The sequence below is a fragment of the Hetaerina americana genome, unplaced genomic scaffold, assembly GCF_022747635.1.
Source record: "Hetaerina americana unplaced genomic scaffold, ioHetAmer1.1.p SCAF_107, whole genome shotgun sequence".
Classification (NCBI taxonomy): Eukaryota; Metazoa; Arthropoda; class Insecta; order Odonata; family Calopterygidae; genus Hetaerina; species Hetaerina americana.
The window spans coordinates 232,041-246,621 of record NW_027286148.1 but is presented as its reverse complement, the minus strand read 5'-3'; the positions used below and the strand labels follow the sequence as shown (position 1 = coordinate 246,621).

The 14,581-nt window shown below is 36.5% G+C and overlaps 1 protein-coding gene across 5 annotated transcripts; it reads left to right on the top strand.

Moving 5' to 3' along the window:
- Window positions 1-804: 804 nt before the first annotated feature.
- On the top strand, window positions 805-13,761 carry Clc (clathrin light chain). Of its 5 annotated transcripts, none has more exons than XM_071599149.1 (9): window positions 805-916; window positions 1,034-1,168; window positions 1,322-1,417; window positions 1,671-1,715; window positions 1,978-2,013; window positions 4,387-4,491; window positions 6,115-6,226; window positions 9,159-9,170; window positions 13,168-13,761. In XM_071599149.1, exons 2-9 carry the CDS (start codon window positions 1,039-1,041, stop codon window positions 13,343-13,345), a joined length of 714 nt encoding a protein of 237 aa, XP_071455250.1. In that variant the 5' UTR covers window positions 805-916; window positions 1,034-1,038; the 3' UTR covers window positions 13,346-13,761. The 5 variants fall into 5 exon arrangements, with proteins under 5 accessions (XP_071455250.1, XP_071455253.1, XP_071455252.1 ...); XM_071599150.1 differs by having other exon boundaries at window positions 828-916; window positions 1,038-1,168; XM_071599152.1 differs by lacking the exon at window positions 1,978-2,013.
- The last annotated feature ends 820 nt before the right edge of the window (window positions 13,762-14,581 follow it).

Below are 14,581 nucleotides of genomic sequence, written 5' to 3'. Positions count from 1 at the left end.
TTTATTAGTGGGTTTTATATGTACAGAGGTGTGAAATTTTCGGTTTATTAATATTACATTTACATCCAGGAAAGTGATTTGGGAGGAGGAAACTGTAGAACTAAAGGAGACAGAGAACGAAGCATTGAGGTCGGAAATGAAAGTTGTTAGGGATTCGGCACCATGTGGCCAGAGGAGGAATATATCATCGATGTATCTGAGCCATAATAGTCAGTGGTTGTTTTAACAGGAATTTCTTCTATGCGAGACCAAGAAAGAGGTTTGCATAGGAGGGACTGAACCTGCTGCCCATGGCACAGCCCTTCGGGTTATCTGCGCAAATTCATGATGCATGCAAAGTTCTGGGTGCGCGTTATCAATGGGAAAATACGAAATTTTAAATTTTCACTCTTCCTAATTATTATTTGAAGCGGATGTGTAAAAGATAATTCGTCGTTTCAAGAACGAATCAACCGAGAAACATGTATTCATTATAAAAAGATGTCTCCATTTAAAAGTATCAATTATCCGTCTTAGGTTGAGAAATACGTGCCGGACATTTAAGACGACATCGAGTTGTTCCCTAAGAGCTGGAAAGATCTCGTGAAGAGCCATGTTGCCAGATTTCAACCCAAGAGTCGCAACACCCCGAGAAAACGAAAGAGATTCCACAAAAATAAAGAAATTTGACAACATACAAGAATAATTCATGACGACGAAAATTTTGAAATTATATATATTAAATATACTTTTGAAAATATCTGATATATTTTAACAGCTCAGACTACTTTTATCATATTAATGTGTATCACAATATATCAATATTTTAAGTTAAGCTGCATGGCGCTGTTGTTCCAAGTTGGTCAAAGGCTTAATTTCTAATCTTCGAAATACTCTCTTAGTGAAGGGGAGTGAACAGTAGACAAGGAAAATTAAGGTAACGTCATCTGAGTTGATTTATTTTCTAATTGGAGTTATACCTTAGGTTTGTTTTCTTTTATATTGTCATTACATCCCAAGTAAGGCTTAAGTTTATCCTTAAACTTTCTTGTAGCAAGTATGGACGGATTTGGCGATAATTTCAACCAGCCCGAGGTTGATCCAGCAGCTGAGTTTCTTGCTCGTGAGCAAGATCAGCTTGCCGGGCTAGAAGACGAACTGAACCCCACGCCTATTCCTACTACGAATGGTATTTATCACCTTTTTTATAACGTATAACCTTTTAGGCGTATCATAAGTTCTTTAAATGATTTTGCGAATCGAACAATTATTTGGTTTTGGTTACTGCTGTTTGAACGCACGTAATTAGTGCTTAACAACTTTTAAATTAATTAAAATGCAGGAGAGACTCCCCTGCAAACTGATCACACTGGCAGCTTTGAAATGATTGATGGCTTTGGACAGCAAGATGGTTTTGACCAAATGGGAATGAGTGGAGGTAAGTTGTATCAAGGTTTGTTTAAATTTAAGGGCCTTTATGTGTGTAGACTTGCTTTCTTAATTATATAGCCGTTCAAAAATATTGTAAAAAGGGAAAAATGTTTGAGTTCAAATTTTATTTTTTATGTGGCATGACGGAAAATTCAAACTGGCATGAGATTACAATAAGTTTGGCTTCGGCCCTTGTTTTGCATTGTTTAAGTTGCCAGCCTGTTTTTGTGGCTTAATATTATGGATTATTGTTTCTTCAGAAATTGCCGTACCTGAGGAATCTGGCCTCACAGAAAATGATAATGGTAAGTTCTTGGCTTCTTTCAATGTCGAGTAGCCGTGTTCACAGAAGTAGGAAGTCGCGATTTGTCTTTTTGATGTGTTTTCCCAACGTAACCCAGTTTGATGTACAGTCATGCAATTTTTTAGTCATTATATGTTAGATAGTCAATGTAGTTCGTCCCAGTTTTTTGTTTGTTCGAGTGCTTTACGTGTTGGCATAAAATCGCAATTTTACCCGTTCTATTGATGTTTCAAAAAATTTAATGTGATTCCTTTCCGTGCAAGCTGCAATTGGTGTAGAATCCTCTGTTAATCAGATGAGTAAGTGAAAGAAAAGCTAATTTAATTTATAGAAGATTGTGTCAAATAGCATTAAAAATGTTAACTTTCTGCAATAAGTGATTATATCCAGCTGGCTAATTAGGGTGGTGTAATGTACTCCCAAAGATTTAACCCTCGTTTACCCATATTATTTTGTCAAAAAATGTATGAAGTTTCAATGCAAACTAACCTATTGATATTGTAATAAATGTTGTTTTTACCTTCAAAACCCCTTTGAACCCTCCTTAGAATTAATTTTTTTAATGTGTCTGTAGATTTAATTGCATTTTTATATTTCGATCTAAAAATTAGTCTCAACTCTGGGTGCCTATTTTAATAGGTTGAAAATAATAATCTTAATATCATGATGTGTAGTGACCTCATGCAGTCAATTTTGATTGATTGAGCTAGTCGTTAGTATTTCTTTTTCCTATGGGATGTAAGTAGTCTAGTATTAACCCATGCAGTGTTGTGTAGCTACTTGTATTAACCTGAGGAAGGATAGATAGTATTTTCTACCAGCGTTGGAATGTTAAAATTTGGATGAGATAAAAAGTCTCCTCATTACCAAATGTGCCTATAATTACACCTTATTTATGCCTGATAATTGTATGTACTTTTGAAAAGACAATAGAAAGAGCTACCTTAAGCATATTGCGCAAGGTGTAGCAACAACCTAATCGCTGTTGCAGTTTTTCCTGTGTGTGTCACCATGAGTGACTACAATGTCATTTTTAATTGATTTAATGAAGGAAAGGGATGACCTGATCTCCAGAAAGTTTATTGGCAAAAAATGCTCAAGTCAGCTTTACCATTACCTGTGTGTCAACATGATGTCTTTCTGTTTTGCCAAGTGACCGATTAGATTTGCTTTCTCATCAATGTCCAATTAGCTGGCTAAAATCCTGGTATTAGGGCTGTTATCCAAAAATTTTAATCGTTTTTTTTTTCAATCAAAAGGGTGAAGGACATTGTAATTTTTATGTACTTAACTGATTGCTGACAAAATATATTCACAGTGCTTTTTTGTGGGGAAGTATATGCTAATGCTATTTTGACTCATGAGAGTCATCATGCATGGCAAATATTTTAATTAAATAGCCTTTATGGTTGAAGTCAGCTTGCCTGAACAACATCTGCATCTCAATTGAACTTCTTTGAAAGGAAAAAGCTTTTATATTATTACTATTTGAGAAATTATTAATTTGTTATAGTTTAGGTATTGGGGAAATATGAGGAAAAGGCTAAAGAGAAATATTATCTTTTACGGGTTAGGCCTCAATTGGATTATACTGCTGGTATCAATATGATCCTCATGCAGTTGGATTGATTACCAAATTGGATCGCATGCAGTGTAGAAGAGATTGATTTGTGAAACATTGCAATAATAATCAAGTGGTGTATCGAAATTATTAGAGGATCTAGGTTGGTAATCACTTATGGAGCAAAGGCTGACTTCTGATTAAATCTCTTGCATAAATTGGGAAGCTGTCTTTTCATCAATTATGTTAAAATGTGTTATTATCCCCTGCAGTATGGTAGGAGAGATCATATAAATATAATTAGAGATATTAAATGTAAAACTGATGGATGCAAGAGGATGTAAAAGTTAAGGGATGAGAGCAATGTTGTCCAACCACGCTAAGGGGGAAGTATAATGTGTCCAAAGTAGTCGGGTGTATGATCATTCCCTGCCACACATCTTAGAGGTGGCTTGTAGGGTACTAAAACCTAAGTAGGTTATTGACATTATATTTATTCTACTTGTGTAATTAATCAAGTATCAGCAAATGTTAATGATAGAAATAAATTATGCAGCACATGACCTGTATATCAAAACAAGTAAGCTAGTAATAACCTGACTAAAATTAATCGTAGCTATTTGCTTATGAAACCAAATAAACAATAGTGATATGCAGTAAACCACTAGGATTTAATGGGTATTATGTATATGCATGTTACAAATGTTATTTGTTGTATCTCTGTATTGTGCTTGAAATGAATTTTTAGAGGGAAATCTCTTTGGTTTTTTTTTTTTTAAGTGGAGGATATTAGCATGGCACAGTATGCATAATCAAACATCCTTGAAAATTTACATAATTAAGAAGATTTTGAGTAGATGTGTAGAAGATAGATTTTCAGGCCTACAGAGAGATGTAATTAATGGTTTGCACGATTTGTGCTGTATATATACTGTTGTTGACAGGTCTTTAATGAAAACTTTTGATTAGTGTGGGGTTCCCTCAGTTCAACTGTCAAAGGTGGATAACTCCAGTGCTTTAATTGTGAGCATCATAGGAAATGCCTTATGCCTTGGTGACAATGGAGGTGATTAGTTTGTCATGGATTAAGATGATATGCATGCATTTACAGAATTCTCCACACCTGTGTCGGCTCCAGTGAAGAATATCATCCGAGAGGAGCCTGAGAAGATCAAGAAGTGGCGGGAAGAGCAGAAGGAGCGCCTGGAGCTCAAAGGTGATTCACTTATTCAGCCCAAAAGATGGGCAAAAGTGTGCATGTGTGGCCTCTCTATTGTTCCCCATGACATCTTTTGACTTTGGATTCTGCAGTGTGTGTTGGCCACAGAGTATAGCTACTAGAAGTGACAGTGTAGAGAAAATTGAAAACCTGAAAGGGAATATTTCTATTACAAAGGAAGGCATATGTTACTAAGTTGTCACTCATCATTTGGAGGTGTACTTCTGTTACAGGGGACACCATATGCATTTTACGCAGTTCACTTTCCTTTAGGAATGGGAGTTTCTTTCCCTTTACAATTTCTCACAATTCCTTTTGCCAGAAGGCATTGTCAAACAAAAGCCTGATTTCAGAAAGGCTTAATGAAACCTTGTGTGACTACTGTATTCCACACTGCCCTATCCTTGCATAATTCTATGCAATGACTCATTCACATATTTCATCATTTATACCCTTTTCTTCTTGAGTTGTATGGTAATCTTTGGTAGAAAATAATAGTTGTGGGGTTGGTTCGAAACTTGCCTTAAATGTATAGAATATGTAATTTGAATGACAATATTCCTCATTGCGAGTTACCCTTTCCTGCTAACCATTTACTCTTGCCTAGTACAGGGATAAAAACACAGGGTTCTGGTTAAAAGTCTGTTGAAAATTATTTTGTTCTTTCCTATTATTCTCTTAGACACAATACTGCACCAAAGGAGTCTGGTGTTTTATAAAGGATGACTTAATTAGTAATTTTTCATCAGATTTTTCAGTTCACCTTGCCAATCAAAACAAAATAGATGAATAATTTCAATTCTTGATTGCTGGTTTCCTACCAATCTGTAGTTTATCATGCATATCCTTGCAAGTATGCATTGTTTATCTTGAGTAAGAGTGGTCACTGTTCGTTTCGATCTGTGGATTTGGCTCCTGCCAATCCAATCACATGCTCTGCCCTGTGTGTGCATCAAGGATCAAATGAGAGGATTGTGATGGCTTGATTTGAATGTTCAATCATCTGAAAGATTTATATCTCCAGAAATGAGACCTGTGTGGCATGTAACTAACGGGATTTAGTTTCTTATTGTTTGAGGCTTGTACAGTAAAGAGTGATAAAGAAATCGTTATTTGCATAGTTTCTTGTGCAAACATTTGATTTAAGCTGTGCTCTTGGCATACAATGTAGAATCAGATATGATGTGGTGGGATCAGTCCATAGTAGCGGAAACAATGACAACTTTTCCACTTCAAGTGGAATTTGAAGGCTTCACTTGAATATGATGTAGTGCATTGAAACTAGGCATGCATAAACTAGAAAAAGTTGATTTTGTTTCTGTAATTATATTTTTAGCTCAATGGTCGATTTATATGTGGTTCATGGTATGTGCTAATGCTCCAGTATTGAATCAGCAGCAGCCCGTGCAAGTTTAATCATGTTTGGAATGCCTTTGTATGCCTGTTTCTTGTGATGAAAATGCTTTTCACGTAGATGTTTATCACATTCAGAATTACCCCCAGTGTGGAGAACTCCAAAATGTGGCAAAAAAAAGAGGAAAATATAGATAATTTCTTGAGTTACTGGAGAAGTGTCCTTTCCCATTCTTGCCTTCATTTCTTTTTTTCCCTCCGTTCAAGATGCCAATGAGGAGAAGAAGAGGGAGGAGTGGAGGGAAGTGGCGAAGAAGGAACTGGAGGACTGGTATCGTCACCATGAGGAGACCATTTCTAAGACAAAGGCCGCCAACAGGTATGTGTCCATTGTGTGAGAAAGTTGGCAATGGGAATTGCTCATTTTTACTAACTATTTGGAAACAGTTGAAAAAGATACTCTATAGCTCTTTGCGTTGGAATTTGCAAGCATCCTTTATACATGTGAGTTCCTTGTCAATATGGGCGCACTGAAAATAGCCTGATTTTAAGTTAATGTTAAGATTTTCTCCATTTTCATAATACAGGCCATGTCCTCGGATTGCTTTGTCAAATATAATGATGAAAAGCTGATCACTACTTTCCATTGAAATTTAATCAAATGAGGTGCAATGTAAAAATTAGGATTCACTATCTACTGAGTTGAGAAATTTCTTACATGTTGTAGATGGCTGTTATTTCATGTAAAAGTAGTCCAAATAAGTTTGCAATGATGCTCTCTTTTTCTCATGGTAGATTCGTGTGTAGCCAGTATGAGAATAATGGTGCTCGCGTCAACTTTGGAGCATCTTATAATACTGGAATGATCTTCACCAAAAACAAGCATAGTGGCTTCTAAATTGTGAAATGCCTTGGATGGTCTCTCTTTTAAATGTTTTTGATATGAGTGCTTTTTTAATCTGCAACATCGTCTTTCCTGCTTGACGGTCGGTCATTTCCTGGGCATGAATCTCTAGCAGCTCTGGAACATCTTCAGGTTGTACTTCAAGGTTCATTTGCCTTGTTCCACTTGAAGGTTCATATACCTTGCCATATCAGTTGCAGTTTGATTAACATCTTCCACAGAAAATCAATAACCAGTTGAGGACATAATTTCTTCCAAGCCCCCCAACGATATCTCTCTATAACTTCATCCAAAGACTTAACAATTATTACATCTCTAATAATGACTCCCAAGACTGCATATAGGAACAAAAAGGAATTCATTGTCAGTATTTGCAATTACTTGAGTAGAACTTTGTCTGAGATAGGTTGCCTTGAATGATGCTCCCACATTGCTCCCAAGTCCATGGATTGAAGTTGTACTGATGTATTAAGAGTTAATATGAGGGTAAGGTGAAAAGTTCTCTGCCTGAAAATGAAGGTCTATGATTTTTTGTTAAAAAATTATTTTATTTTTCTACATAATTTCCCGTGACTTAAACATACTTGGTCCAGAATTTGTCCAACATCAGTATTCCATTCCAGAAGTGAGAGTGGAAGGCTGTGAAAATATCCATCTACTCCCTCTCAACTTCTTCATTGGACGCAAAGCCCTCTCCAGTCACGAATTTATTCAAGTTTGGAAACAGATGGAAGTCTGAGGCCGCTAAATCAGGCCAGGCAAATCGTGCCCCAAATACTGCAGTTTCCCCACCAATGCATTTGAGTGAGCAGGTGACTGCAGGTTGTCCTGGTGAAAGATGATTTTTTTCTTCTTCAAGCCAGGCCTCTTCTCGTGAATTTTGGAATCCAGCTGGTCAAGAAGGTTGTAGTAATATTAGCCAGTAATTGTTCTGCCTTTTTCAAGGTAATCAATTAACAGGATCCCTTTTGCATCCCAAAACACACTGGGCATGACCTTTCCAACAGGTACGATCGACTTCTCTTTCTTTGGCCCCGAACCACCAGCTTCCACCCACTGCTTTGACTGCTCTTTTGTTTGTGGCGTGTAGTGGTGGACCCATGTCTCATCTATGGTGGCAAATCACCGCTTAAATGGGTTTAACTTAAATTTTTTTGCCTGCAACATTTGACCCTTCTATTAAAGATAACCAATCTAGTTCTGAGGGTATAACATCCATCCATCAGTACCTGGTTTGCCCTCAAGTCAGTGACTGCAGTGTCAGAATTAGACCTAAGAATGTAATCCTCTCTCTCATCATTGTCGATGGTGTCCTCTTCCAGTACTCTAAAATGAATTAATTATCCAGTGGGAAGGTTCTCCAAGTATAATTTCAATCTATTTACTTTATATTGATCTTCATTGGGATATCACCAATGTCATCCCAGTGCCATTCATATGTAATGTTTTCATTGGTGTCGCATGGTTTGATCAGTTGCTTCAACTTGTCCCTGGACAAGGTTATGCTTCCTCCATATTATAACCAACTGTAGAATGCTCACCAAATAGCCTTCAAGGGAAATGAGCGAATTCTGAAGTTTATCTCAAAACAGATGGTGCTACATTCAAGTGTGCTTGTTTAATTGGCTACCACCCACCCACCTATTCAACTAAATAATCCCAGTGAAAGTTCTAGGGATGAACCTGACAACACAACATATCTTCCTTCCTCCTTCCTGTCACCAAAGCTTGCTGTTATTTCCTAAACGATTCGTTCTTGGGGATAGCTGATGTGCTGAACTGACATGACCAGGTCCTTTGATCCTCCTCTGAGTCCTCTGAGCATCATTTGCTTGGAAATGTATGGGTGTGTCTATTTTAAATCCAAATGGGATCTAACTGCAATTTTATTATTCTCGCTTGTCACAAGGGAATTGAATTTATTCTTCTGAATATCTTACTCGATCAGTAGTTGGCCAAAAGAAGCTGTGTGGATTTGGAGAAATCAGTGCCATTTGATATTCTTAATATGTTTATATTTTGCTGTAAGTTAAAACTAAATAAGCCGCATCATAATAATAAAACTTGGGCTGTTATAAGGCAAGTATTCTTGGTCCAAAAGAGTTACCTCCTGTGTGTATGTGCATTTATGTGAAATTGCACCAGATCCATCAGTCATTATTGTAGTTCACAATGTTTTCCTTTGGATTTACTTGTACTGATATCAGGGAAAACTAGTAAATTGAGACTGCATGGAATGAGGGGTACCCAACATCCATTCCCTCCAGGATGTTACTGGGGTTTAACTAAGTAAGGGTCTGGTACTTTAATAAATCCCTTTTGGAAAGCATTGTTTTGGTCTTTGTTTAGTGCTTATCGTCCATTATGGTTGTCTAATGTTGATTTAATTGTCTTTTACTGCTTTCAGAGAATCTGCCAAGTAAGTTACTTTTTTAACCTAGCCTATTAGCTTTCATTTGATATTGTATGAAAAATGCATGGTGTAGAAATTTTAAGGGCAGAATTTTCAAGTTGAGATTTCATGGCTATTATATATGACCACTTTGAGTAGATTAAGTTGTTAATTGTAGTTCTTCATTTCATGGTAATGTATACAGGTGTATGTTTGAATTTGTGTGTGTACATATATTTTCGAGGGAAATTTGAAAGGTTTTCGGAATCACCAGCAGATGTCAGCGCTAGTGCAACGAGTTGTTTCCCCGCATAGTAATATCCAACCACCAACACATGAGTCGCTAGTGCTCCATGAAGAGGCCTCTGCTTTCCATGTCTGTATTTTTGTTCCCATGTAGTGATCTTTGAAGATGGAAAAAATTGAGATTCAAGCAGTGATTAAATACTATGTAGAGAAAAGTATGAAAGCAAAGTAAATTCATGCCAATTTACAGAACCTTCTGGGGGACTCTGCTCCTTCATATTCAGCTGTTGCCAAGTTCACAAACAAGTTAAGTTCGTTAGGGACAGTTAAGATGATGATCCACTTCAAAAAAATTTCATAATTTCTATTATTTTCCGAGAAATTTTCTAATTACCCTCGTGTGTTAGTGTAACATGTATCTGATCTTGCAGTTCATGTCAAGTGCATGCAAAGATTATATGTTCGGTATTAAAGTTGCCATTGAGCTTGCATTTAGTGAGGCACATGAATCTAAAAACCCTAGAAATAGAAATTCTTTCAGAAAATATGAAAGATTTATTCATAACAAAAAAAGCACAGTATATCATAATTTTCTAAGGTGCTGCATTGAATATGGAAGGGTTGTTTTTTTAAGTAAGATCCATTTATTCTTATAAAACATGTGTTAGTTTGAAAAACTTTTTGATAGTTTAATGGAAAGAAAAATTACTGCTTTTTGAATTCCATTAAATGTTAAATTGTTTGACCTGGGTTTCAGTACATCATATTTTCCCAGTAAAACTATTGTGCCTCATGAGTACATTATTTTCTCTTTGGTACATACTTCATAAGGCCGCCGCCTTGTAGTGCTTCATTTCTCCGAGAATCTCAGTCTCTTGTTTCCAGTACCAAACATGTTTCTCTTGCCAGCTTTTCTAGCTGTCTGTGCCTCTAATCCAGCTAAGGCCACTCTCTTCACCAAGCATTGCATACTTCTTCCTTGTTTGAGGAGTATAATCTTTAAACGTGATGAATTCCTCTTCATCATCAAAACCCTCGCAGCTTCAGCTGTTTCTATTTTACAATTTATGTCCATTAAACACCTTTAAACTCAACTTATGTGCTGTTACATTCTTCTGTATTTCAGGATTCCACTCTTCTTGCGTTGATTTTATGTTTTTGGCATTGATGAGTGTTTTTTTTTTTGGGAATTTTTGGTGCCATTTGGCCGATGAGCCAATCTTATCTTAATGTTTGCCAGGGATTTAGCCATCTGAGTTATTACAATGGCAGAGAGGGAACCTAATGCCTGTGCTCAACAGTTTGCAGGCAATTAATTAGCAACCACACTAACTTTATTAGCATGAACAAACCTGGCATGGCATGCATAACCAACAAATATAATTACTGAATGGTTAATCATATCTGTGCATTGTTAAGTGCTAAGCAATCACTAGAGTGTTTTGCCTTAAATAATTCAAATTTGGAAAAAAATGAACAAAATAAGTTTTCTTACCACATAAAGTGCCTTTTCCACAAAGTATTTCTCTAGCATTCTCCATGTGCTAACTTTGCAGGGGTTTAAATTCTTACTTTTACAAACTTCATGATTGGATATGCCCTCGGAAAACTTTCCCTGTGGAGGATTGGTAAGTGTTTTTAATAAGCATGTAACCGATGGAAATGTCTTACATTTTCAAAAGAAATATTTTTCATAAATTTGCTTTCCATTAAAAGTAGGCATCAGAAGACCTCAGTTAGCAATATTCAAATTGGCTGCCATGATCACTATATCATGGCAGAATGGTGGCATAGCTTGCATGTGACCAGTATTCTCAGTGAAATAATATATGTTCTGCTAAGTCCACTTGGTGAAGCAGTAATTAATAGCAAATAAGAACCCCAATCGAAAAAGATTTCACTTGCTTTTGGTACGAAAAAATAAGTATACAATATTATTCAAAGCTATGGTCTGGTCCACAAACATCATTTTGAAATTAGGCTTTTACATTATGCCTCTCTTCTACCTTTTCCATCCTTCTCTGCATCTGCTTCTCAAAAGCTTCCAATCTACATGAGTTATCCTTCTTCAAAGACCAAATTGATTCGGGTATTCATGAGAGGTTGGCATCCCCATGGAGAAAATTCAAAAATATTAAAGCGCTGACTTGGGAGAAGGTTATTTTCTGAAAGTGTTGATGAAAGAAGAACTCACTAACGCTTAAGAAGGAAACTCATTCACTAAGCCCATGTGATTGGAAGCCGAGAGATCAGATGATAGCAAGTACTACAATAGATGGACTTGGATAGTGGGGAAATAAATGAAAGGTGGTGTTGTTTCGCCATCTCTTCTAAATGGGTTAAGAAAAACGGTTAAGAAAAGGTCTTAAGTTTTGGTCACCAATTTACATGCACAGGTAGGCAGTCATTTCTATATTTTTTGCTAAATACTTCTGGCATTAGTAATGATGGTTTAATGTACTTACCTAAAATATATGTCCATCCACACTCATTGTTTATTAGTTTAAAGTCTGCTCATTGGAGTAATCACACGTTTACAATTTTTAATAGACATTTTATAATTACATGCACCCAAGCCCTTGGTGGAGGAAACCTTCAGAGGCAGGAATTGAACCTGTGGCCTTTAGAACAGCAGACATTATTCCATTACCACCCATGCCAGTATTAGGCTGTGTTGTTAATTAGCCTAAAATTTAATAGTGTATACGTCACAGAAGTGGTCTTCTTCATTTAGGATGCTGTATTACCTATAAGGACACATATTTAGGGATGTATTCACTATGACTATATATTATTGCTAACTTCTCCATGTTTTTAGTTGCCATCCTCCCTGCAGGTTAAAGGACTCATCTGTAACTTGGGGACAACACCCATCTCTTTTACGTGTATCATCAGTTAAAAGTGGTAGATATGTTGTCCATGAGAAGTGGTAGACGTGAAAATAAAGATTAGTACAATGAGGACTAGTGAGTCCATGAAAAAAAATGAAATTACCTGCGGTCATGGAGCAATGAAAAACCAAATAGCTGAGATCGTAAACTTGATTGGCACTAGGTTTATAAAGGGGGAAGTAAAAACAAAGTTACAAGTAAGGGGGGTGTTAGGGAAGAAACTGTCACTTGGGTGTGTTTGGGAAACAGTGACCCACGTGTACCTCAATTATGCCGAAAAAGCAAAATTAATAAATAATAAAACAAACTTACAATCACTCAAGTTAGTGCCAATCAAGTTTACCATCATCTCTCAATCTCAAGGTTTCAGGTCTCCCAAAGAATCAAGGTCTCAGCTATTTTGTTTTTCAGTAGTGAGCCATTATAAGTGACTTAAGTGCTCTTTGAATACAAGAGTTTGAAAGAAGTGTGCTTGGTTGTTTTCTTTAGTGTGGAAAGACTATATGGAGGTAGCATTGCTAAATATATGTCTGAGAGAAGATTAAATGGTTTGAGAGGTGTTGAGGTAATCATCAGTTAATATGGTGAAATAAACTCTAGATGAGAAATATAAGACATTTTAGGAGCAAAACACCATGCATGAATGTGGATTAGCCGAAAGATATATTTAATGGTAGAAGATAAAATGTTTCTTTGTTACATTTTTCTGAATTGGGAATTTAAAATTTGAATTAATTTTCCCAGCTTGCTATATACATGCACCACTTGCCTGTATTTTAATTGCCCGAATTTCTTGTATTGACTTTTCATAATGAAAATATACATTTCAGAATGTAGTTTAGTACTTGATCTGCTATTGATTGCATGATTTTTTGTGCATGTGAAAGGAATGCGGAGAAGCAGTTTGTTGCAGAAACGGACGCAATGGAGCCTGGGACTGAGTGGGAGAGGATTGCCAAACTCTGCGATTTCAATCCAAAGTCCAGCAAATCAAGTAAAGATGTTTCAAGAATGAGATCTATCATCTTGCAGTTAAAGCAAAGCCCTCCAATGGTCAAAACATAATCTGGCTGATACTGGTGCAACTGTCATAAACTAGTGGAAGAAGATAATCATTGCTCTAAATGTAATAGATGCATCATAATGTTTGTTAATTATTCCCAATAAGAATTTGAAATTCATCTTTTACTTTGTCTTTTTTCATATTAAGAAATTCTTGATTTAATGGAGGCATCTTCACACAATGCCATGATTATTGTTTGATGTTATTTATTTTGGATATGATGCTCACCTGCATTGATTGTCATGACATTCCAAGTATACGTTTGAATGACCGTAATAATTGCTACTATAAATGTGCAATTTCAGTCATAGATGTTTTGTATGTGCATAATGTAATGCCCATAATGTATTTAAATGTCTTAAATTGAAAAATACTGTAATGTTACCTGTTGAATTATAGAAGATGCTTTCTAAAACAATATTTGTTATTATTTGTGTTTTCTGAGCTATTTAACATTCACACATGTTGTGATGAGAAATGAATTGATAATACCAATGTATCTCTTTCATTTCTATCTTTTGGTGATGGTCAAACCCTCTGTTCACTCTGGGGTTTGGTACTGGTCATTTTGTAAGGGATCGAGATGGTGCGGGGGCTAACGTACTGGCTTCCCACCCTGAGGGCGCAGGTTCAAATCCCAGCGGTTTTGAATATTTTTCAGAGGTATCTCGATCCCTACTTGAGGTGCTTTGTGGAGGGCACTTGGAGTGAGTACGCCGTCCGTCGGATGGGACGTTAAACTGCAGACCCTTTGGCGCCTTTCGTAAAGAGTAGGCTAATGCTGACGCCGGGTTTCTCTCCACCCTTCATCCTTTCCTGTCCATCCCCTATGGTGCAAATGACCTTAGCTGTCGGTCGCCTTCCCTAAAAACTACTACTATTGGTCATTTTGTCCGTGAAAATTTGACCATTGTAAATAATTTCGAATGGAGTCAATAAATAGATCCTGAAAGAATAATGTTTTCATACGAGTTGACTCCTACTCAAATTCTGAATTATCTTGTTTTAAGGCTTAAGTGTCAACATGCCAAAATAAGATGCTTCAATGGTGGCAAATGTTTCTGATGTAAGATGCTTACGCATATCGAGGCTTCATTGGCATTTAGGAGTTTAGTGAAACCAAAGAGAAGAAAACGGTAGCTCATGAAATATTTTTATTTTCCTTTCGGTGTTCCTCCTTAATGGCTAATACCCTAAGTAGTGGTGGGGAAAAAGATCTTCACTACTTAAGTCTTTCA

Coding starts and splice junctions, on each gene's coding strand:
- Clc (XM_071599149.1), top strand. CDS start 1,039: ATGGACGGATTTGGCGATAATTTCAACCAGCCCGAGGTTGATCCAGCA. Junction 1,169..1,321: donor GCCTATTCCTACTACGAATG/GTATTTATCACC, acceptor ATTAAAATGCAG/GAGAGACTCCCCTGCAAACT. Junction 4,492..6,114: donor GGAGCGCCTGGAGCTCAAAG/GTGATTCACTTA, acceptor CCTCCGTTCAAG/ATGCCAATGAGGAGAAGAAG.